This window comes from Schistocerca serialis, chromosome 3 (assembly GCF_023864345.2).
Source record: "Schistocerca serialis cubense isolate TAMUIC-IGC-003099 chromosome 3, iqSchSeri2.2, whole genome shotgun sequence".
NCBI classification, from domain to species: Eukaryota; Metazoa; Arthropoda; class Insecta; order Orthoptera; family Acrididae; genus Schistocerca; species Schistocerca serialis.
Window position 1 is genome coordinate 352,104,914 of NC_064640.1, and position 26,596 is coordinate 352,131,509.

Sequence of the window (26,596 nt, forward strand, 5' to 3'; positions counted from 1 at the left end):
CGACACTGCAAGGGGCAAATAAAATGAATGAATCAATCAATCATAACGCTAATTTAATCAAGAAAAAACCAGTGCACACAGAAATGCATCAGCATAGGATAAATTCAGGGAGAAGATAGTATGTTCATATGCATGTGTTTACAAGCGTTTATTGTGGTTAATGATCCCAGAAATCGCAAACTGTAATCAGCATGATTAATGAATGAACGATACAAGACACGGTGATTCAATTGGCACCAGCTGTAAAAGGGAGGAAAATCCTATGGAGTAAATACCTCCTGTTTCTATGCTATTGATAGAGATTGTTTTTGTTAAATTATTTAGATACAGCAAGACGACTAAAACAAAATGTTATGCTATAAGCAAATATGTTAGTTGTTAAGTGTCTGGTGCCGTTGCAATTAGCACACTTAGCGCGAATATTATTATTGTTTTAGTGTGTCTATGGAACTTCGGTTGTATTAAGTTTCGTAAAACAGGCAGTTTCTGAACAGAAATCGTCAGTCTTCCAATGATTCGTGATGAGGAGTATGTATAATTTTCGGGACACAGAACAAGGAGGGCAACAATTGTTGTCGCTGTCGTGGGTCACAGAACTTGGAACACTGGCATGCAAGCTGGCCATGCGTGGACTTCGTATTTCGTCCAGTCTAAACCTCTGTCTCGTATTTAAAGATATTCGTGAGAGAAAGGCACTTCCACATGAAATTTTCGAATGAATGCAGCTCTTTGAATAATTTTACAGCCCCGGATTGCGGATTAACATTTTTGTGGTACAGCAACGAAGTCTACCCTGAGAGAAACATTAACATTATTTCTTAAATCAGTGCTACGTTACCATGCCACTGAAATTAGTGAAAATTAACATTCGCTCCACAACTGAACACTTGTAACTACATAAATAGACTTTGGAATTAACCCTAAAACACTAATTGGGGGGGGGGGATGTTATACTGTTACTAAATCAATGTAAATTATAGTATCTTCAGTGGTATATCACGAATACTAGATTGGAGAGAACCGCGAGTGAGTACCAACTGAAATCGTAAATTTTACGAGGGTTTAGTAATCTAGGATTAAATAAGCTAAACAATGACAGATCTTCAATATAACTAGTATTGCGTACTGTTACTTAATGACAACCTGCCACATTTATTTCAACTGTCCTCCTCACTAGTTACTGCAACGTGCTACAGCAGTGTGGACAGACTCTGGCCAGAGTCACAGCAGACTTATTACACCACCTGATTCTAACTACCAACCATAAACAGGGATGGAGAGTCCTAATTTGGAGATTGGTCGAGCTAGCTTAGTGTACAGGCGAACCCGAGGAACAGGAAATGGCAGTATAGACATTCTCAGCTGGTAACAGTATGTACCCGAGTTGTTCAGGTTTCGGGTTACACAAACCAGTAGATTGTAGGTCGAGTGTATAAACAGAGTGCAACAAACTACAGAACAAAGTTACGCAGGGTCAGTACCAGTTTATGCCGTCCAGCTGATGATACAAAATGCAAGGAGCTGAGAGCTAGGGGGAGAGGTGAAACGTTTGTGGTTACGGCGTGAAGTGGGCAGCAATGGACAGAGTGCCAACGCCACTACAAGCGCACCCTGCACCTCTCTGCTAGGTTCCCTAAAACGCAAGCTGTATCATTATCACATCCGACTACCTGCTTCAAGTAGGAACTCGTGCAACAAAATGCGACACTTCAAAACCGTGGATTCCGTGCCGAACTAGACAAACAAATGCCTTCAGAGAACGCTCTATTCGTTGACTCCCGTGGACACCACTCTAGCGTGGGATCTGTTTGTAAAATTGTTCGTGGAATGTACGAGGCTCTGTCAACACAAATCTGTGTGTATAGTTACTGAATCACTGACGAACGCCTGTACAATGACGTTATGGGCACAGATCGATAACCTAAAATGAATTAAAGGAATTAACCAGCGAAAATTTGAAGACCTCGCTGAAAACATGTTTTCACCTTCAGGAAATTTCTGTCTAATAAACCAGGCACGAACAATTAGATCCCGTAGCCCTAGGAACTCTCGTCTTATCTTCTGCAGCTTGTGAGAGCAACGAATTGAACAGCATTACGCCTTGTAAGGAGGGCAGAGTATAGTATTTTCTGTCACCTCAATCTCCTCCAGCACACTAAGCAGTTGCAGAGGCATGCGTAGCTATGTTTCGCTGAAGGTCTAGCAGGCAACCCGTTTCGATTCCTAACAACGGCTCGAAAATCCAACAAAATCTGAAGAAAAATGGGCGTCTATGCTGTTCAACAACTTTTCGTTGACTATTATTCATCCAAGTAGCGACACAAATTAACTAACCGTCGCCGTAGAGCATCCACACAAGCAGTGATGTACGTCATTACAGCATCGGTGTGACCTGATGAGACCGTAACGTCATGAGTGACTCACCAATTCTACTAAAAAAACATTTGCAAAGCTCAGACCCGTAGATCAGACGAGGAGTCTACTGTGCTTATATCAGGAAATGCTACTGATTCTGTAGTGGATTCAAATCTTCCAAATATAACGCATTAACAGACAACTGCGGATGAATATTCGATTATCACGATTTCATTATCTTAAATGATAATCTGTTTCTTGTAAAGATATTTTATCTTTGCTACTTTGTGACATTTATATTGAAATACTGATTTCATTTCTTTGTTTCATTATTAATAGAAATGTGATGTAGAAAGCGCGACGCCAAGTGTTACTCTTATGACAGTATGGTCTGGAAGAGCACAGTCCCTCAGAAGCTGCAGTTGTACACGAAACTCATATACTGGTGCAGAGAACGAAAACTGAATGCACCAGCTCCATTATGAATACCTTCCTATAAAAGACGCAGAGAATAGCAGCTGCGAGCATAAAACTGTCTTCCAGTTGAATATTTCGAAACTGAATAATAAGGGATGGAGATGAGTGTTTAACGTCTCTGGATAGCCAGACGCAGGTGTGAACGGGCGTCCTCCCGAATGCGAGTCCCGTGTGCCAACCACTGCAATACCTCGCTCGGTTCAGAGTTATAAGTGTGACTACACAACCGCATATTTGAAACATACCTGCTCAGTTGTCAACAACAAATGGATTTGTGAGAGAGTATATTTACGACTGATACAATAATTGCTTCATTTAAACTCATGCCTTTTAGTATAATCCCTAAAGCCAGATGCGAACCCACAAGGCTTAAATCAGACGTATCTTAGAAACTCGGTGTTCATGTAATTGAAGGATATTGCAGATTAGTCTGCCTCGAGCACACATGTATACGCATCTCTTGATTCTTCGGTTGTATAAGTCACACACTAACTGTACATTGGAAACCCATAGCCATGCCTGAGACGGGATAGCAGCATAGAGGCCAGTGAAATGAAAACCGTAAATGATTGTTTAAGTTCCGTTGCAGTTTTCTTAGATTTATTGCAGTTAACTTATCGACATTTGCACGAGTACCTCAGCAGCCCACTAATTATTCAGTGCACAGATAGATATGGAAATGGAAATGAGCGTTTGGCGTCATTGGCCGGGAGGCCCCTTACGGGGCAGGTCCGGCCGCCATGGTGCAGGTCTTATTACATTCGATTCCACATTCGTCGGATGGGGATCAAATGATGATGAAGACAACACAACACCCAGTCCCTAAGCGGAGAAAATTCCCGGCCCAGCCGGGAATCGAACCCGGGCCCCTGGACGGCAATCTGTCACGCGGACCACTCAGCTATCGGGGCGGACACAGATAGATATGACTTTGTTTAAATAAATGGAATCACAAATCACATTATGGTGGTAAAGATACAACGTACACCACAAGTGTATATTTTAAAGTTGTTTTACGTCTGTGCATATCTACACACTGCTTATTTGATGATGTTTGGTTTGTGGGGCTCTCAACTGCGCCCAACCTTTGCTCAGTCTAGTCTCGCCACTTTCATTAATGATGATGAAACGATGAGAACAACACAAACACCCAGTCATCTCGAGGCAGGTGAAAATCCCTGACCCCGCTGGGTATCTAACCCGGGACCCCGTGCTCGGGAAGCGAAAACGCGACCGCCAGATCACGAGCTGCGGACACTGTTTATTTGATTAGTGTTTGCACGTGCCTCTGAAGTCAAAGTTTTTCACATTTAATGAGCTGTTTTGGACCACACTCATTGTTCACACTGATTTTCGTTTATACCACTATCGGATTTGATTTAACCATACATCTTCAGTGTCAACACACTGAATACATTTTGGGCTGTACACTGAATATTGCACGCTGAATTCAAATTCAGAAATATAATGCTAAATGAAATTCAGTTATCACTTTTCTGTGACTAAAGGGAGAGAGGAAGTGTAGATGAAGGAAGTTCAGTTACCATAAAATTATGTTTTGTAGTTAAATAACATTTTTATTTTTCACTTTTGTGTCAGCATTTTAAAATTAAAAGAAAGCAATATATTCTACCCAATTTATAGTACTGCGAGCTGACTTGAATCGAGAGCATCTATAGACACACCGTCAGTTAACTCACTTTATTTGTTATTGGACATATATTCTGACAAGGTAAAAACATGTAAGCTGTTCACGTATTCCTTAAAAAAGGTACCGTTTCTTTTATATTTTCGTTTATTTTTGGGCCACATTTTAATGTCTTGCGCCTGCAAGATTATGTTCACGTGATACACCAATAAGAAATAGATTCTATGTTGGAAAATGTAATACGAATCTATCTTTATGGGTGGACAAAGCAAGTAGGTGACACAGAACATGCGTCTCAACTGGTGAGCGACTGCGCAGTGCTGTGTAGGATCCGTGCAGATACAGTACGAACACTTTTTACTTATGGAATTCTAGACTTATTCACTTACCGATCAGGTCGATCACGACGATAGGATCTTCACCGTATTTCTTGCTTTTTCTCGTGTTGAAATCGGCTTCGTTAAGCAAGAAAGCAGCGACGTACGGCGTGAAGATGGCGGTATACATAACGAGGAGTAATATGATCCAGTCCCACACCGCCTTAAAGGGGCTGTAATGGAGTATTGTCCACTTGTGGATGCGCGGCGACTGCAGCTTGTACTCGGGCAGCACGTCGGCGCCCAGCGACAGCACCTGCAACCAAACCACCAACATTAGCAGCCAGGCACGAGCAGCTATTGCCTTACTACTATTCTCGAACGATATGCTTTTCAAGCTGAAAGAACGAAGTCAATTGTGAACAGACAAGGAGGAGGTGAACAATATAGGAAGAAGGTCCACAATACGAGACAATTGCAGTTAATCCAGACAGAGTAATGACAGTTCTGTTTATGCACCAAAGTAACCTTCAATGATATGGTTTAAAATGAATACTACGATATGTATATGCAATGGCTGCAATGAGAGGACGTTTAAAGTATCTCTAACTAGTAAACTACGTTACTCTAGATGCCATAAATATAATAAACATACACGTTAGAAGAAATTTTATTTCCTCTGTTGACATAAATGCAGTCTCAATACACACATAAGGCAGTCATGCATGCGATAAATATATCGACGAATAAAAAATTATAATAAAAGCTAATTCAATCAAAATCGTGCGAAATATATATGCCCTACGAATGACAAGGAAGTTTACAGTAGCAATCAATAATTTTGTTGACTTTTAAAAACTTTACATGGTAATTAGGATGCTGTAATCGTAATAATCGCCAAACACACATTGATAAGACATAACAGGCAGCTACACGAGGCATTGATAATTCAACAGCAGGTCTACAGCTTACTGTGCCCCCTATTTTTACGAGCGGCAGTCAGTAGCCACGTGTGACACGCTACAGGAGGCTATCGGAATACTGGACTGTACGTCTACTAAGTTCAGTCGACAACCTAGAAAATACTTGAAAATACTGCGAAATGTTCATTCTGCTGACAACTGCGACGAGAACTACACATGGTACTTAATTTCACAGAATATTTCTTTCTCTTGTTATGCCTTCGTAAGCAAATCGTAAAATGGTAAGTAATTCCACAGGCTATTATCTGCTTCCATATCATTTCCGTAAGACTCGAAATATAAGCTTGAAAAAAGTTTACTACATATATAGTCCATTAAATTTATTTGTTATGTACGTAAAATATACGATCGACTTTTTCACGAATTGCGCACACACGAGAGTCTCTCAAATATTCCACAGAGGAAGCACTACGATATCTCGTGCTCTTATATTCTCTGCTGAGCACACATATTGCCCTGTAAGTAACATGCTTGTTTGTTTTACCTTTAGGGTTACGCGAAACCTAAAAATTACGTATACTCTTTAGTGATGTACGTAAAGACCACAATCGCTGAATTACCCTAATTAACCCACTCTGTTCATGTAATTACATACAAACAATACTACAGATATAAAGAATAGGCCATTACAACATATGGAACAGGGAGATATTTCAAAGATATAAATGAGCACCAGTAATATCAGCAAGAGAATTAAGGACTAAGATAAGGGACCGACGATGTAGTAAAGGTGAGGCAATTGACCCTAAATAATGAAAAGTGAGAGGTCATCCAAATGAATGCTAAAAGGAATCCGCTAAACTTCGTTTACACGATAAATCAGTCTAATTTAAGGGCCGAACATTCAACTAAATACCTAGGAATTACAATTACAAACAATTTAATTTCGAAAGAACACACAGAAAATGTTGTGGGGCAGGCAAACCAAGGACTGCGTTTTATTGGCAGAAAACTTAGAAAATCGAACAGTTCTACTAAAGATACTGCCTACACTACGCTTGCTCGTCCTCTTCTGCAGTATTGCTGCGCGGTGTGGAATCCTTACGACATGGGATTAACAGAGAACATCGAGAAAGTTCAAAAAAGAGCAGCACGTTTCGTATTATCGAGACATAGGGGAGAGCGTGTCACTGATATGATACAGGATTTGAGATGGACACCATTAAAACAAAGGCGTTCCTCGTTGCGGCGGAATGTTCTCAAGAAATTTCAATCACCAAATTTCTCATCCGAATGCGACAATATGTTACTGATGCCAACCTACATAGGGAGAAACTCTCATCATAATAAAATAAGGGAAATCAGAGCTCTCAAGGAAAGATACAGGTATTCATTTTTTTCCGTGCACTGTTCGAGAATGAAATAATAGAGAATTATTGTAAAGGTTGTTCGACGAACCCTCTGCCAGGTACTTAAGTGTGATTTTCAGAGTACCTATGTAGATATAGATGTGAAAATAAAATATCCACTTGCCTCATGATTGAAATAGAGCTGATCACCAATGAGGCAATAAACTTGAGTGCCTCTGCTTTGGAGAGCAACACTGTAGGCTTTTGGCAGTGTGTCGAACAGACGTGTTAAACTCTGAGGCTAATGTGGTATAAAATCTTGTGGGCTGCAACGCACTGTAATTTGCATAGAAATGTAGGTTCATTTTGGTACGTTTAGAAGATAATGGGACAAGAAAGACGAATGCGGCCAGCAGGCTGCGAGTTTGACATTCATGCCATAAAGAAAATTTTCAAACAATAGGTCATTTATTCTTTTTGCATGCTAATAGTTTCCACTACGGTAGTATTTGAGGGATGTATGGGATTCATTGATATCCGAGAGCCCTTCTGGACAACAGCGAAGGCACTGGGCAGACCCAATGGCGATCACCACTAAAGTTGCTTGTAGACGGATAACTACGCAGTGCAGGTAACGCGTGATCGTCTCTCGGAACACTAAGAGACTGATGTCGCCAGCATAAACACTGTGGTACGAGTACAAGGGGTTTCATAAGAACTGGTTGACATCTTGAGAGAAACTGTGCTCGTCAGTGGATAGCTCTGTCCAACTTAGAGGGTCCACACTAACTGTATTGATGCTTCGCTATCACCGCATCCACGTGATTCAGCATGGACACTGTTCGCCAGTTCGGACATAATTTACTTCACTTACTCACACGCCAGTAATAGTACTTCCATTCAAAAATATTTTCCCAACTGAATTAATGGTGAATAATTTCCTCTGAACACCTCGCCTTCCAGAGCTGTTCTGGAACATCTCTTAAGGTAATATGGGCACCAACTGCTGCTTGGATGATTTCGCATTAAAGCGGCTGCCTCTTGTTCCCTGATCTGCTCTACTTTGTATACGGTCAAAGAAGGGCAGCACGAATGGTTGTAGGTTTGTATGAGTGTTGCGACAATGCTTAAAAACCGGAACTGGCAAACGCTCGAAGATACGCGCCAATCATCCTGCGAAGGCCTACTTAAAAAATTTCGAGAACAGGTAATAAGTGAAGAATTGACGAATATACTTCAGCCTCCTCTGTGTCGCTGCCGTAAGGATCATGCGCGATGGGGACTCAGCCACAGTCTAAGGGTTGCTTCCATAACAACACACTCCGCGGCGGAGTAAGAAGAAACTCAATTAAGAGATTATCTGCCGCTGAGCAGTAATAAGCCATAAAACGTTTGAAAATTTTATTAGTTTGTGTAGAGGAAATGTCAGTATCAAAAAATGTTTTATTATGCACTTTTAATCTTTTTTAAAAAAAATCTTAACCTATTACAGACCAGTTTCACTGACTATGGATCGAATACTGGTTTTACATCAACGGCACCGAGGGAGGTTGCGCAGTGGTTAGCACAGGACTCGCATTCGGGAGGACGACGGTTCAAACCCGCGTCCGACCATCCATATTTAGATTTTCCGTGATTTCCCTAAATCGCTAATGGTGGGATGGTTCCTTTGAAAGGGCATGGCCAATTTCCTTCCCCATCCCTAACACAATCCGAGCTTGTGCTTCATCTCTAATGACCTCGATGTCGACGGGACGTTAAACCCAATGTTTCTTTACATCAATGGCCAGTGTTCGGCGCTAGCGACAACAGTCTGCCTGTGCGACGGAAATACACTGGGGCAGCAACAGCGACGAGAAAAGACTCCGCATCACGGCGAACATCCACCAACAACTACGTTCCGAAAATATTTCTTGATGGAACTGTTGTTCCCACCTTGTCAATAAGTGAATTGTATATGACACACAGTTTTGGCAGCGAACAAAATGTGGTAGGGAAAAATCGAGCTTGCCCTTATACTGTACTTCGAAGAGTCAAATAAAGGTCCATGGAGAGAGAAGACCTGGTCGATAAAAGCAAAGTGATCATATCTTCTACGAAGTCTCGAGATGAGCTTTAGAACGATCCACTAATAGCCTGTCAGGAAATGATAATATCAGTTTATTGCCAGCTTCGTGGACGATTTTCTTCACAGGATGCATATGGTCACTGAAGCCGAAACCACATGCAGTAGTCTTTTGTGAGCAAAAATATGTTAATAATAACTTTGAACTCTATTTTCTCCCCTATCTACTGATGAAACACGTTAAACAGTCAAAAAAAAAAATTAAGTGAATTACGATTCAAGTTAAACACACCAACGACTAATCCATAGACTTACTAAAATATTACAGAAGCCACATTAACATTCAGCTACTTCTTGTCTCTTTTGTTCCCTTGAATACATTTCCACACATCTACTGTCTTTTCCGGGTCTGTAATCTTGGGAAGAAAAGGGTGCAGGTTTTCTTCTCTGGTTTCAGAGGGCGCGTGTTCATCTTAAGTCCCAAGATGTAGTTGCCTGAATCACATTCAGATTTACAAGTGCTCTTTACTTCTGTGAGCATTACAGCACAGTTGTAATGCAACTGGCCTTTTAGTAACATGGTGCGGACCTCAAATTTCAACTCCGGCCAAGTTCTTATCTTGTTAGGTTTACTTCTGAGTATTAAAGGTATTCCTCCGAACACTAAATACGAATATGATGTCTTCGCAAGCCTCATCCGCATTATCTACGAGGGCTATTCGGACAGTAAGTTCAGATAGGCCGCGAAATGCAAACGACAGTGAAAATCTGATAAAGCTTTGCACAGTTGTGTTGGGCAGTGTCTCCAGTATGCCTGTCGATCGCGTCGCGTCGCTCTTTTCTGTTCTGAGCACACAGTGAGCACGTAAAGATTCCCAGAACAATAGTGTCTCCTTCCAAGTATGGGTGCCTGCTGCAAGGTTTCGCCTGCTTTCATGCAACCTTACATATCGTGTTTGTCATGCATGTCTTTCTTCGTGACAATTCTCGGCCTCAAACAGCAGAGCCAATGAGGACGCCCTTGCAGCGTTTTCGATAGGAAGTGTTTGAATACCCACCATACAACCCGGATTTGGCTCTCTCTGACGTTTCTCTCTGCTCACATGAACCGCTGGCTGTGTAGACAACATTTTGGCAAAGACTGTGAATTGCACACCAGCGTAGAGAAGTGGCGGAAAGCACAGGCAGCTGCATTATACCAACATTACGACTATGTACATAACTAGCTGCAAGACGTAGCCAACTGTTGTAAATAAAACTGTTTTGATTTTCACTCTGGTTTCAATTTCCGACCAGTCGTACCCTAATTTCCAAATTGCCCTCGTGCAACTTCGTCCCTTCCCACTACGTTCCTGTGATTGTAATCGCTGTAGCTGCAACAAGTTTCACTTTAGACGAAAATACAACACGAAACATTTTACAAACTTAACTCTTGTAACGAGTGCAGCAAAGTTGAGAGTGGACTTTAGAATGCCAGAAATGCCGAAGTGAGCAATCATACAGCTAACAGCAACATTATCACAAACAATAAAAGAACTATGGTATCAAAACTGTCCGTGCCATTTGTGGAATTTATTTGTACGTTCAAAAAACAATGTAAAACCAGGACGAGATATCCTGAACACGCAGTCTTAGCACTAAGTCAGTTTACAGTAACAATCATCAACGACGAAACAATTCATAATTTCCCTTTCAGGCCCCTTTCTACAATGTTGCTTCACATTGACCATCTAGTCGTCGGATCCCATTCGTACATAATGAGTAAGACTTAGTGGTACTAAGGTTTGTCAGATAAAAGTGATCAGGTATTTGTAGAAAATTCAATATTTGCGATATGTTTTCAGGAGGTAGTGTCCCACAGTTCTTATACATTTCAAAAATGTCACATTACCGCCTTGAGCTGCTGGGAAAATAATTATAGAAACAGTTTCGGCCGAGTGACCAACATCATGTTGATTAAAGTATTCACAGCTTCACGTTAGGCGAAATTTATCATCATTATCGTCAGCTAATAAAATCAAGAATTAGACACTGTTATTATACTGCAATATACACTGAAGAGCCAAAGAAACTGGTACACCTGCACGATATCGTGTACGGCCCCCGCGAGCACGCAGAAGTGCCGCAACACAATGTGGTATGGACTCGACTAACGTCTGAAGTAGTCCTCAAGGGAATTGACGCTATGAATCCTGCACGGCTGTTCATAAATCCGTAAGAGTACGACGGGGTGGAGAACTCTTCTGAACAGCACGTTACAAGGAATCCCAGATATGTTCAATAATGTTCATGTCTGGTTTCATAAATCTGTAAGAGTGGCCATAGGAAGTGTTTAAACTCAGAAGAGTGTTCCTGGAGCCACTATGTAGCAGTTCTGGACGTGTGGGGTGTCCATTATCCTGCTGGAATTGCTCAAGTGCACAATGGACGAATAGATGCAGGTGATCAGACAGCATGATTACTTACGTTTCATGGGTCCCATATGACTCCTACTGCACACGCCCGAACCCTTACAGAGCCTCCACCAGCTTCAACAGTCCCCTGCTGACATGCACAGTTCATGGATTCATGAGGTTGTCTCCATGCCCGTACACGTCAATCCGCTCGATACAATTTGAGACGAGATTCGTCCGACCAGGCAACATGTTTCCAGTCATCAACAGTCCAACATCGCTGTCGACGGGACCAGGAGAGGCGTAAAGTTTTGTGTCGTGCAGTCATCAAAGGTACGCGAGTGGGCCTTCGGCTCAGACGGCCCACATCGATGATGTTACGTTGAATGGTTCGCACGCTGACATTTGTTGATGGCCAAGCAGTGAAATCTGCAGCAGTTCGCGGAAGGGTTGCACTTCTGTCACGTCGAACGATTCTCTTCAGTCGACGTTGGTACCGTTCTTGCAGCGATGTTGGAAATTTGATGTTATATCGGATTCCTGATATCTACAATACACTCGTGAAATGGTCGTACGGTAAAATCCCGACTGCATCGCTACCTCGGAGATGCTGTGTCCCATTGCTCGTGCGCCAACTACAGCACCACCTTCAAACTCACTTGAATCTTGATAACCTGCCATTGTAGCGGTAGTAACCGATCAAACAACTGCGCCAGACACTTGTCTTCAGAATGAGATTTTCACTCTGCAGCGGAATGTGCGCTGGTATGAAACTACCTCGCAGACTAAAACTGTGTGCCGGACCGAGACTCGAACTCGGGACCTTTGTCTTTTGCAGGCAAGTGCTCTACCAACTCAGCTACCCAAGCACGACTCACACCCCGTCCTCACAGGAGAGCTTCTATGAAATTTGGAAGGTAGGAGGCGAGGTACTGCAGAAGTAAAGCTGTCAGGACGAGGCTTGAGTCGTGCTTGGGTAGCTCAGTTGGTAGAGCACTTGCCCGCGAAAGGTAAAGATCCCGAGTTCGAGTCTCGGTCTGACACACAGTTTTAATCTGCCACGAAGTTTCACTTGTTGTCTTATATAAGCGTTGCCGACTGCAGCACCTTATTCTGCCTGCTTACATATCTCTGTATTTGAATACGTATGCCTACACCAGTGTCTTTGGCGCTTCAGTGTAAATTACGTCGTCAGTCTATAAAAACGGTGGTAGTTAGTGTACTCATTCATGAATGAGTACATTACCTAGCGTCATTTTTATAGACTGACGATACAATTTATTTTAAGATATGTTGGCAGTGTCTAATTCCTGACAATGTCTAATTCATGGCGTTATCATTTGACCACAATAATTTTAGATTTCGCCTAACATGAAGCTGTGAATCCTTTTATGAATCTGGTGATGGCCAATCGCCCGAAACTGATTGTGTAATTAAAGAATTTTACCAGCAGCTCAAGGCTGTAATTTTACATTTTTTAAATTTATCAATAATACTCGAAATGAGTTTACTACACTGCCATCTGTGAACTCTTCAATGAAATTACATTCCAGGATTCAGTGAAGTCTCGCGGGGATACATGAACTCTCATATGCGTTGGACAACATCTGATACTAGCATGTGGCATTGTGTGACATCAACTGGACTGCCAGTATTTCAAGTACTTCGTCCTTGTCACACATTTCAATAGGTCGTTATAGCTTATCCGATCACAAAACTATCGCGACGATATTTGAAGTACGTTGTCTGCTTCAGCACATTCAGTACCGAATTGTTACTGTTGAAAATACAGGAATATGCGATCACATTGTGATAGGATTTGAGGCTGACACGAAGACTCTTAACTAGATCCAAACACAGAAAAATTTAATGTTGCACCACTCATTAAATATAAAAACGTAGCATGAATTAGCATAGATTTAATGTATTACAGCCATCTTCCATTTGTAAAATGAAAGTTCACACTCTTTCACAAGAGAGTAAAGCAAGCAGAAGGAATATGTTGGCTAAATCAACTCGTCTATGAAATAGATCACTCACAAAATGTTGCATAGCCTACATTTGAATACTGTAACAGTTCGCCAAATGCTCATCAAGAGTCACTAACAGGCTTTCGAATATGCTAAAATGATGACACACATAATCAATAGTTTCTTTGTTTCGCACGAGAATTTAACCAAAATGGCGAAAAAGTGTGTATCACTACAGTCGTAGGGAGAAACTGAAAAGATTCCGGATCAGTGAGGGTCCGCCCGGGCGGAATTGCTTTTGATGCTGACCGCCGCAAATTGGGACGCTGACGTTTCCGAAAGCGACCTCATTAGTGAGCATTCTCAGAAGCCTATCACAGCAGAATTTACTATGGTGATAAGCATAATAAAAAAAATACTGGGTCGAGACTTACGCTACTGCTATGGAAACGACGAACAACTGCTAAACGTAACCTCCATTGAATCATAAAGAAAAAAAGAAAAGTTCAAATGTGTGTGAAATCTTATGGGACTTAACTGCTAAGGTCATCAGTCCCTAAGCTTACAAATTACTTAACCTAAATTATCCTAAGGACACACACAAAGACACAAACAAACACACACACACACACACACACACACACACACACACACACACACACACACACACACACAAACATGCCCGAGGGTGGACTAGAATCTCCGCCGGGACCAGCTTGCACAGTCCATGACTGCAGCGCCTGAGACCGCTCGGCTAATCCCGCGCGGCCATAAAGAAAGACAGAGAATTACATTTTTGTTAGTAAAAACCTGTTTATCCTACAATGCTGGCAAAAGGTGAAATGAGGCTTATTACGTTGGCCGTCTGAGGAAAGCTGTCCTACAACAAATACGGTTGCAACGGGTCTGCTGCTCTCATATACGTTCGGCGATATTATCTCATGATCGCTATCCTACAGTAATTTGTTTCAGCAGTTTATTTCATTTAATAACTTTAAATGAAATATGACCTATAATTCCAGTACGTAAAATATGATTAAGACGTTTTCTCTTGAGCTATGTGAAATACAATGCGTTTCACGTACGACGCAAACGCTGAGACAGGCGATTCGTGGGAACCACAGGCTGCTATCACTGGAAATGCTCTGGTCCATTCCTCTGACCTCGTAGGTGCCAAGCTAGGAGCGACTTCGGAAACAAGTGGGAGAAAATAGCTGCGCCATTTAGCAGTTCTGACTCGTGTCTCAGTCTGCAAGATCCGGGCGGTCGCAGAGGGTGGGCTTACTGGTAGTTGGGAGCTCCAACGTCAGGCGCGTAATGGGGCCCCTTAGGGAAATGGCAGCAAGAGAGGGGAAAAAAACCAATGTGCACTCCGTGTGCATACCGGGGGGAGTCATTCCAGATGTGGAAAGGGTCCTTCCGGATGCCATGAAGGGTACAGGGTGCACCCATCTGCAGGTGGTCGCTCATGTCGGCACCAATGATGTGTGTCGCTATGGATCGGAGGAAATCCTCTCTGGCTTCCGGCGGCTATCTGATTTGGTGAACACTGCCAGTCTCGCTAGCGGGATGAAAGCAGAGCTCACCATCTGCAGCATCGTCGACAGGACTGACTGCGGACCTTTGGTACAGAGCCGAGTGGAGGGTCTGAATCAGAGGCTGAGACGGTTCTGCGACCGTGTGGGCTGCAGATTCCTCGACTTGCGCCATAGGGTGGTGGGGTTTCGGGTTCCGCTGGATAGGTCAGGAGTCCACTACACGCAACAAGCGGCTACACGGGTAGCAGGGGTTGTGTGGCGTGGGCTGGGCGGTTTTTTAGGTTAGATGGCCTTGGGCAAGTACAGAAAGGGCAACAGCCTCAACGGGTGCGGGGCAAAGCCAGGACATGCGGGGACCAAGCAGCAATCGGTATTGTAATTGTCAACTGTCGAAGCTGCGTTGATAAAGTACCAGAACTTCAAGCGCTGATAGAAAGCACAGAAGCTGAAATCGTTATAGATACAGAAAGCTGGCTTAAGCCAGAGATAAATTCTGCCGAAATTTTTACAATGGTACAGACGGTGTTTAGAACGGATAGATTGCATGCAACCGGTGGTGGCGTGTTTGTCGCTGTTAGTAGTAGTTTACCCTGTAGTGAAGTAGAAGTTGATAGTTCCTGTGAATTATTATGGGTGGAGGTTACACTCAACAACCGAGCTAGGTTAATAATTGGCTCCTTTTACCGACCTCCCGACTCAGAAGCATTAGTGGCAGAACAACTGAGAGAAAATTTGGAATACATTTCACATAAATTTTCTCAGCATGTTATAGTCTTAGGTGGAGATTTCAATTTACTAGATATAGACTGGGACACTCAGATGTTTAAAACGGGTGGTAGGGACAGAGCATCGAGTGACATTATACTGAGTGCACTATCCGAAAATTACCTCGAGCAATTAAACAGAGAACCGACTCGTGGAGATAACATCTTGGACCTACTGATAACAAACAGACCCGAACTTTTCGACTCTTTAAGTGCAGAACAGGGAATCAGTGATCATAAGGCCGTTGCAGCATCCCTGAATATGGAAGTTAATAGGAATATAAAAAAAGGGAGGAAGGTTTATCTGTTTAGCAAGAGTAATAGAAGGCAGATTTCAGACTACCTAACAGATCAAAACGAAAATTTCTGTTCCGACACTGACAATGTTGAGTGTTTATGGAAAAAGTTCAAGGCAATCGTAAAATGCGTTTTAGACAGGTACGTGCCGAGTAAAACTGTGAGGGACGGGAAAAACCCACCGTGGTACAACAACAAAGTTAGGAAACTACTGCGAAAGCAAAGAGAGCTTCACTCCAAGTTTAAACGCAGCCAAAACCTCTCAGACAAACAGAAGCTAAACGATGTTGGTTGGTTGGTTGTTTTGGGGAAGGAGACCAGACAGCGTGGTCATCGGTCTCATCGGATTAGGGTAGGATGGGGAAGGAAGTCGGCCGTGCCCTTTCAGAGGAACCATCCCGGCATTTGCCTGGAGTGATTTAGGGAAATCACGGAGAACCTAAATCAGGATGGCCGGACGCGGGATTGAACCGTCGTCCTCCCGAATGCGAGTCCAGTGTCTAACCACTGCGCCACCTCGCTCGGTGCTAAACGATGTCAAAGTTAGCGTAAGGAGGGCTATGCGTGAAGCGTTCAGTGAATTCGAAAGTAAAATTCTATGTACCGACTTGACAGAAAATCCTAGGAAGTTCTGGTCTTACGTTGAATCAGTAAGTGGCTCGAAACAGCATATCCAGACACTACGGGATGATGATGGCATTGAAACAGAGGATGACACGCGTAAAGCTGAAATACTAAACACCTTTTTCCAAAGCTGTTTCACAGAGGAAGACCGCACTGCAGTTCCTTCTCTAAATCCTCGCACAAACGAAAAAATGGCTGACATCGAAATAAGTGTCCAAGGAATAGAAAAGCAACTGGAATCACTCAATAGAGGAAAGTCCACTGGACCTGACGAGATACCAATTCGATTCTACACAGAGTACGCGAAAGAACTTGCCCCCCTTCTAACAGCCGTGTACCGCAAGTCTCTAGAGGAATGGAGGGTTCCAAATGATTGGAAAAGAGCACAGGTAGTCCCAGTCTTCAAGAAGGGTCGTCGAGCAGATGCGCAAAACTATAGACCTATATCTCTGACGTCGATCTGTTGTAGAATTTTAGAACATGTTTTTTGCTCGAGTATCATGTCGTTTTTAGAAACCCAGAATCTACTATGTAGGAATCAACATGGATTCCGGAAACAGCGATCGTGTGAGACCCAACTCGCTTTATTTGTTCATGAGACCCAGAAAATATTAGATACAGGCTCCCAGGTAGATGCTATTTTCCTTGACTTCCGGAAGGCGTTCGATACAGTTCCGCACTGTCGCCTGATAAACAAAGTAAGAGCCTACGGAATATCAGACCAGCTGTGTGGCTGGATTGAAGAGTTTTTAGCAAACAGATCACAGCATGTTGTTATCAATGGAGAGACGTCTACAGACGTTAAGGTAACCTCTGGCGTGCCACAGGGGAGTGTTATGGGACCATTGCTTTTCACAATATATATAAATGACCTAGTAGATAGTGTCGGAAGTTCCATGCGGCTTTTCGCGGATGATGCTGTAGTATACAGAGAAGTTGCAGCATTAGAAAATTGTAGCGAAATGCAGGAAGATCTGCAGCGGATAGGCACTTGGTGCAGGGAGTGGCAACTGTCCCTTAACATAGACAAATGTAATGTATTGCGAATACATAGAAAGAAGGATCCTTTATTGTATGATTATATGATAGCGGAACAAACACTGGTAGCAGTTACTTCTGTAAAATATCTGGGAGTATGCGTGCGGAACGATTTGAAGTGGAATGATCATATAAAATTAATTGTTGGTAAGGCGGGTACCAGGTTGAGATTCATTGGGAGAGTGCTTAGAAAATGTAGTCCATCAACAAAGGAGGTGGCTTACAAAACACTCGTTCGACCTATACTTGAGTATTGCTCATCAGTGTGGGATCCGTACCAGATCGGTTTGACGGAGGAGATAGAGAAGATCCAAAGAAGAGCGGCGCGTTTCGTCACAGGGTTATTTGGTAACCGTGATAGCGTTACGGAGATGTTTAATAAACTCAAGTGGCAGACTCTGCAAGAGAGGCGCTCTGCATCGCGGTGTAGATTGCTCGCCAGGTTTCGAGAGGGTGCGTTTCTGGATGAGGTATCGAATATATTGCTTCCCTCTACTTATACCTCCCGAGGAGATCACGAATGTAAAATTAGAGAGATTAGAGCGCGCACGGAGGCTTTCAGACAGTCGTTCTTCCCGCGAACCATACGCGACTGGAACATTAAAGGGAGGTAATGACAGTGGCACGTAAAGTGCCCTCCGCCACACACCGTTGGGTGGCTTGCGGAGTATAAATGTAGATGTAGATGTAGCATCCGCACACAGAGCTGTGCGTATCTGGCGATCGGTGGCTGCTTTCCTAGTGTTGGGTTTTAAGCACAGGCCAGATCAGCGATTTTGTCGTACACGAAACAGTATGAATATCAATATACAGGATGTTTCAAAAAGGCCTTTACAACTATAAAAATTCGTATAAATTTATTGTACGAAGATATAGAGCTGAGTTTAGTATTATTTTGTAGGGAAACACCAAGTTCTTTTACTTAAACTAAAGATGTTGTATGTGGCTCCAGTTGGTTATCCTGCACACATCACGTGGGATTCTCCTCATACTCGCTGTAGCATTGCAGATGTAACCTGCTCAGTGGCGGCGTAAATTCTTGCTCTAAGTTCAGGCAGAGAAGCCGGCACAGGATATCCTTGATGAATTCCCATTAAAAAATCGAATGGTGTCAGGTGGGGGGAACGCGGGGGCCATGCGGTCTACACATCGCGGCCAATCCATTGACCTTTAAAGCGGTCACTGAGAAAATCACAGACGTCAGCCAGGTAGTGGGGTGGTGCACCATCTTGCATGAAGTAAACATTTCGTTCTTGGTCATCCTCATCGATCTGTGGTATCAAAAACAGTTGTAACATATCCAGGTACACTGTCCCATTGATCGTTCTCTCACGGAAAAGAAAGTGGCCATACACTTTGTCCTTGCTCAATGCACAAAAAATGCTCAGTTTAGGGCTATCACGAACATGTTGCAGTGTCTGATGTGGATTTTCATTGCTCCAAATCCTACAGTTATGTATGTTAACCTTGCCACTTAAGTGAAAAGTCGACTCGTCAGAAAAGATGATTTTGTTCAAGAAATGTTCATCCTCATGTAATCGATTTAACGTATCCGCACATAAGTTCTTGCGAGAAATTTTATTGCTTGTACGATTGTAATCTGTACGGTTTCAAATGCAAACAGTTTCTAAACACACGCCAAACAGTCGTATGTGGGATTTGCAGTTCGCGAGAAGCACGCCGGGTCGATTTCGTAGGGCTGTTGACAAAATGTTGTCTCACTCGCTCAAAGTCGTCATCAGATGTGCTTGGATGACCTGATGATTTCCCACGTCTTAACGAAGATCCTGTTTCTACAAAACATCTATGCTATTCATAAACTGTAGGCCTACTAGGAGGATCTTTAGCGTACTTGGTACGAAAATTACACTGAACTGTTGTCGCCGACTTCGATTCGTCAAACCAAAACACACAGCCAGCACGCTCGGGTCCAGTGAAGGCAGCAGCCATCTTCAACGCAACTGCCGCCAGCGCTCCTTACGGTGCGATTCGGCCCTAGCGAACTACGCGAGACGAAACTTGATGCATGTCCCTGCAAATTGACACTATAATCACCTTTGTAGTTACTATGAATTAATTTATATGAATTTTTAAAGTTGTAAAGTCCTTTTTGAAACACCCTCTATTTGTTTGAAACGTCCCGGGCGAGTGAACGAACTTGGTGAGCCCTATCGGGTCCTGAGAGCATGCCTCAGCCAACCCCTGCGGCGCAAAGCTCCAGAATCTAACGCTCTCCTTCCATCTACGGAAAGAGAAGAGCTCTGAATGAAATATATAATGAAATGTGCAAATCTTTTAAAGTGAAATGAAGAATATAGGTGTAGTTTAATGAAAGCAGAAAAAGTGACAATAATCATAATAAACAGTATATTAACAAGATGATAACTGAATTAGATTAATATTGCAATTATGCTGTGTAAATGAAAGTTATTTTTCAGGTGGTTCACCTTTTCTCCGATGTTGATCCGAGTGGAGTATAGCGGGGCATCAGTGAGCTCCAATTCTTATTGCTATTCACAATGGATTATGCCGCTCACCTTGAAGGGTCAACTTGAGAAGCGAGCTATAAATTGGGTATTGCTCAGACACTGGTCATTCAAGAGTCGTCAGCGTTCGATGGTAGTGTTCAATTCGATACAAGTTAGCTACTCGGGTGTCCGAAAGTGTAATCCCACGAGAAACGCATGCTTACAAGCGAGAGGACATAGTCAATAAAGATGGAAAGTAATGTATCTTTTGTAAGTTGTGTGGAACGTGCTGACAGAGAAGTAATACTTCTATCCATGTTTCAATCTGCAGAATATTTTTGTTGGATTAATAAGGGTTCACGGGACCGTCATACCCATTAATAAAAGCAGCAGGCATCACAGTTATTTTCGGGAGATGTTCGGAAATTGAGTTGCAGTTGGAATGCTACCTTTGCTGGCAGCCATAACACAAGCGGGGGAGGAGGAGGCATGCATAGCACAGTGGGCTTTCGGGATCAATTCATGGCCTGTCCAGTATTCAAGAATTTTTTTGAACTTTCTCATGATACTACAAGAACTTTCCGGGGCGTTAGTTTGTCAACTGGGTTATGTATGGGTGTGCCAAGCCACAACACGAACTACAGGCTGCTTTAGCTGTAGAAGGGGCTGAACCCCAATGTGAATGGTTTGTTTCACGAGCAGTCATTCCATAACCACTGCACATCAGCTAAACGGTCTCGCATGTTGAACTAAACTGCAAAAAGAAAGTGAGGAACCCAGAAGGGGAGGAGGAAATTAAATGAAACTTCATGGACGGAGAAGGCATGTGATGTTACGTCGAAGCTTAGAAAAATCGAGTCAAAGTTTGAAAGAACTTGGCAGTACGAGCCCACTTTTCAGTATAACGTTGCGCCCCCTCTCGTCTGAATGCATTAACTGAGTCGGTTGGAAAGGGTGTCACATCGCCGTTGTATCCTCTCCTGAGGCAAGTTGGCCCACAACTGTTACAACTGGTTCAAATGGCTCTGAGCACTATGGGACTCAACTGCTGAGGTCATTAGGCCCCTACGATTCTCTCTCTTATAATATTCTCACTTTGATTTCTGATATAACCTCGGGAGTATTTTTTGTCAGTTCTGTTTCCTTTGCTGAATTACTTTCACCTCTCTTATTATGTACCCCCCCCCTTTTTTTTTATCAGATGTAGCATTTCCTCACTACAACTAACTTTTCTTTATATGCCAGTATATTACGGCCATCGTTCAGACACTTGAAAAACATATCGTGGGGTTGTATTTGAGGTAGATTAATTCAACTTCCTGTATTCTGCCAGGAATGGGAAATAAAGTTAATGCAAGAGTTTGATTTTTACCGTCAGTCATTTGCATATTACACTCCTCTTCACCACCCCCCCCCCCCCCCCCCCAATTCTTTCTGCTTGTCTGTTACCTTTACCTTCGTGAGTCAATGTATGTGAAAAAGTTTTTACTGAAGTTTATGTTGTGGTGTAAATCTCCAGTAACTTCGTATTACCTGAAATTCTCATTCTTCACAAGATTGTTTGACTGAACAGAAACAGTTGTTTACACGAGTGAAGTGCGATATGAAGTCCCTTCACAGTGTGTACTAGAGGAAGCCTAATGCAGGATTGGCTCAGGTGACTTTTAACATAGGGGGGTTATGTAGGGATTTTACTAAAGAGGATCAGGTAGTGATTGTGGGTGGGGCTGGTAATAGTATTGATAGGGATGGGGAGTATGACATAGATGGTGACCTGGAAAAGATAGCCACTCAGACTGGCAACACGAATGTGCATTTCGTGGAACTGTTTCAGCGTCACGATCGGCCTCATCTTAATACAGCCGTCAGGCGTAATAACATGAGACTTGGGGGTGCGCTGATGACAGAAGGCATGAGTCACATTTCAGTGGTGTCGGTGGAGTCTATCAGTAGGACGGGTTTCACTAGACATGGCCTGCACCTCAACAGGTATGGGAAGGGGAGGTTGGCAAAACTTGTAGGTGACAGCATAGGTGGGGGTGGTGGGATCACTCATGGGAAAATTCCGGTAGTTGTGGGTGTTAGAGCTGTACCTTTTTTAGATTGAAGTCAGCTGATAGGTATTCCTGCTTAAGGGAAGTCTCTCTAACAAAGAAGCCACTTTCTACAAAGCTTGGGTATCCGATTAATGAGGGAATTAGTATATTTCATCAAAATATACAAGGTATTAGAGATAAAGTTAGTGAACTGCTTATAGATGTTGACTCTGAAATTATTGGTATATCTGAACACTTCTTAAATAAGGAGATAATTCAGAGGCTTCCTTTACCAGGATACAGGTTGGCTGGCAGCTTTTCTAGGAGCTCTTTGCGGTGTGGGGGAGTAGCCATGTATGTGAAAAACGGTATCCCATTTGAGTCAATTGATGTTTCAAAGTACTGCACTGAAAAGGTGTTTGAATGTTGTGCAGGTGTGGTTAAATTTAGTGGAGCTAAACTTCTTACTGTTGTTATTTATAGATCCCCAGACTCCGATTTCACAACTTTTTTGCTAAAGCTAGAGGAGGTTCTTGGTTCACTTTATAGGAAATACAAAAAGTTAGTTATATGTGGTGACTTCAATATTAATTGTATAAGTGATTGTGCAAGGAAAAGGATGCTGGTAGACCTCCTTAATTCATATAATCTTATGCAAACCGTATTCTTTCCAACGAGAGTGCAAGGGAACAGTAGAACAACCATAGACAATATTTTTGTTCATTCGTCATTATTAGAAGGGCATTCTGTTAGCAAAAAGGTGAATGGCCTTTCCGATCATGATGCACAAATTTTAAGTCTAAAAGATTTTTGTGCTGCAACACATGTTAAAGATAGTTACCAACTTTTTAGGAAAGCTGATCCAGTTGCTGTACAGACTTTTGTAAACCTTATCAAGGAACAAGAGTGGCAAGATGTTTATAGTGCTGATACAGTAGACGATAAATATAATGCTTTCCTCAAGACTTTTCTCATGCTCTTTGAAAGTTGTTTTCCGTTAGAACGTTCAAAACAGGGTACTAGCACAAACAGGCAGCCTGGGTGGCTGACTAAAGGGATAAGAATATCTTGTAGAACAAAGTGGCAATTATATCAAAACGTTAGAAACAGTCAAAATCTAAATACAGCAGCCCATTACAAACAGTATTATAAGGTGCTTAAAAAAGTTATTAGGAAGGCAAAAAGTATGTGGTATGCAGATAGAATAGCTAAGTCTCAGGATAAAATTAAAACCATATGGTCAGTCGTAAAGGAAGTGGCTGGTCTGCAGAGACAGGTCGAGAATATAGAATCAGTGCGTAGTGGGGATGTCCGTGTTACTGATAAGTCGCATATATGTAGAGTACTTAATAATCACTTTCTGAGTATAGCAGGTAAACTAAATAGAAACCTAGTCCCAACAGGGAATCATATAGCGCTCTTAGAAAAAAGTGTTCCGAGACTGTTACCTGAAATGCTCCTCCATGATACTGACAAGAGGGAGATTGAGTTAATAATTAAATCACTAAAGACCAAGAACTCTCATGGATATGACGGGGTATCTAGCAGAATACTGAAGTATTGTTCCACATATGTTAGCTCAGTACTTAGCCATATCTGTAACTTTTCCTTTAGGAGTGGTCGGTTTCCTGACCGATTAAAGTACTCGGTAGTGAAGCCACTTTATAAAAAGGGAGACAGGGATAATGTTGACAATTATAGACCTATTTCTATGCCATCGGTGTTTGCTAAAGTTATCGAGAGGGTTGTATATACAAGGTTACTGCAGCATTTAAATTCACATAATTTGCTGTCAAATGTACAGTTTGGTTTTAGAAATGGCTTAACAACTGAAAATGCTATAGTCTCTTTTCTCTGTGAGGTTTTGGACGGATTAAATAAAAGGTTGCGAACGTTAGGTGTTTTCTTTGATTTAACGAAGGCTTTTGACTGTGTTGACCACAAAATATTACTGCAGAAGTTGGAACATTATGGAGTAAGGGGAGTAGCTTACAATTGGTTCGCCTCCTACTTTAAGAACAGAAAGCAGAAGGTAATCCTCCGCAATATTGAGAGTGGTAATGATGTTCAGTCCCAATGGGGCACTGTTAAATGGGGCGTTCCCCAAGGGTCGGTGCTGGGGCCACTGCTGTTTCTTATTTATGTAAATGATATGCCTTCTAGTATTACAGGTGATTCAAAAATATTTCTGTTTGCTGATGACACCACCTTGGTAGTGAAGGATCTTGTGTGTAATATTGAAACATTATCAAATAATGTAGTTCATGATATAAGTTCGTGGCTTGTGGAAAATAATTTGATGCTAAATCACAGTAAGACTCAGTTTTTACAGTTTCTAACCCACAATTCAACAAGAACTGACATTTTAATCAGACAGAATGGGCATGTTATAAGCGAGACGGAACAGTTCAAGTTCCTAGGCGTACGGATAGATAGTAAGTTGTTGTGGAAAGCCCATGTTCAGGATCTTGTTCAGAAACTAAATGCCGCTTTATTTACCATTAGAACAGTATCTGAAATAAGTGACATTTCAACACGAAAAGTAGTATACTTCGCATATTTTCATACGCTTATGTCATATGGTATTATTTTTTGGGGTAATTCTTCTGATTCAAAAAGGGTATTTTTGGCTCAAAAACGGGCTATTCGAGCTATGTATGGTGTAAGTTCGAAAACCTCTTGTCGACCCCTATTCAATAGTCTGGGAATTTTGACATTGCCCTCACAGTATGTATTTTCTTTAATGTCGTTTGTTGTTAGCAATATTAGCTTATTCCCAAGAGTTAGCAGCTATCACTCAGTTAATACTAGGCAGAAATCAAATCTGCATGTGGAATGCACTTCCTTGACTCTTGTGCAGAAAGGAGTGCAGTATTCTGCTGCATCAATTTTCAATATGCTACCACAAGAACTCAAAAATCTTAGCAGTAGCCCAAACACTTTTAAGTCTAAACTGAAGAGTTTCCTCATGGCTCACTCCTTCTATTCTGTCGAGGAGCTCCTGGAAGAGCTAAAAAATTAAGCAAATTCCAGTGTTACATTCTTGATTTTCTTTATTTAAACTAACGACTTGTCATCTGAATATGTTTCTTATATTTCATTTTATCTGTTTCTACAATCGTGTTATAATTTCATGTATTGACTCGTTCCATGACCATGGAGACTTCTCCTAAATGTGGTCCCACGGAACAATAAATAAATAAATAAAATAAAAAAAAAGACATGTTATGGAACGTCCCCCTTGCCTTACTGCGACTAATACTTCCTGACTCACTACCTGTCTGTCTTACGTTTTTTAAAGATCCATTTGACGATCTCTTTATCCCATCTCTCTTACTCGGTGATGTGTGAATACTCCTCGTCGATGTACTCAGACCACTGAATTGTTCGACTTTTGATTTTCAGGAACTATACTGGTCCCTCGAACAGCAAGGTCCCTTTCAAGCAGACACATGCTTGTGGTGGTCACATATGTCATTATGAAGAAACACAAAATATCAAAAAAGAAAAAAAAAAGTATGGTACTTACGAATAAGTAGTTCTCGACTAAATTTAGTAGCTTTACAGTGGCTTCACGTAAATGATCTATTACATTCCGTGGTTTTTTAAAACAGTTTGTAACATATGTTACTGATACATCCTTTGATAAACACTTTTAACACCATTCTTTTAAATGGTGGACACAAGATGACGAAAATAACTATAATAGAAGGTGTCTATGACTCTCCAGTAAGCAAAAAGTAATCTTTTCCTACATAACCGTTAGCAGTTTCAACAACAGAATGCAATGTTGCGTTAAGTAAGTTGCTCGAATATTACATAACCACACCAAATTAAAAAAATAATTACTCCCAGGACATACCCTGCTGACACCGAGTAACAGCGCCTATCGACTTGATTATGGTTTCAATTAGGCAAGGACGAGAGTCCACAAGTTCCTTCAGTGATGCCATATCCATATGAAACCACTCGTTCATGATTTAAATCCATTGTTGTTGTTTTGTTATTGTCTTCAGCTCTATATGTGCAAGCCTCTTCATCCCCGAATAACTACTGCAACCTACATCCCTCTGAATATTCTTACTGTATTCATCTCTTGGTCTCAGTCTACGTTTTTTACCCCCCCCCCCCCCCCACACACACACACACACACACTTCCCTCCAGTATTAAATAGGTGATTTCTTGATGTCACAGGATGTGTCCTATCAATTTTTCCGTTCTTCTAGTCAGGTTATGCCAAAATCTTCTTTTCTCCTCAATTCTATTTCGTTGATGCAGTGCGTGGTCTACAGGGCCTGTCATCGCTGGAAAGAGAGAGAGAGAGAGAGAGAGA

General features: G+C 42.1%; 1 protein-coding gene across 1 annotated transcript in view; it reads right to left on the bottom strand.

The window, feature by feature from the left end:
* Positions 1 to 26,596, bottom strand: part of LOC126470159 (potassium voltage-gated channel subfamily H member 2) — a 670,689-nt gene that overhangs the window by 593,784 nt on the left and 50,309 nt on the right. The window contains exon 2 of the mRNA XM_050097782.1: positions 4,870 to 5,113. Coding sequence (XP_049953739.1) covers positions 4,870 to 4,987 — 118 coding nt within the window. The 5' untranslated portion in view covers positions 4,988 to 5,113. The remainder of the gene's footprint in view (positions 1 to 4,869; positions 5,114 to 26,596) is intronic.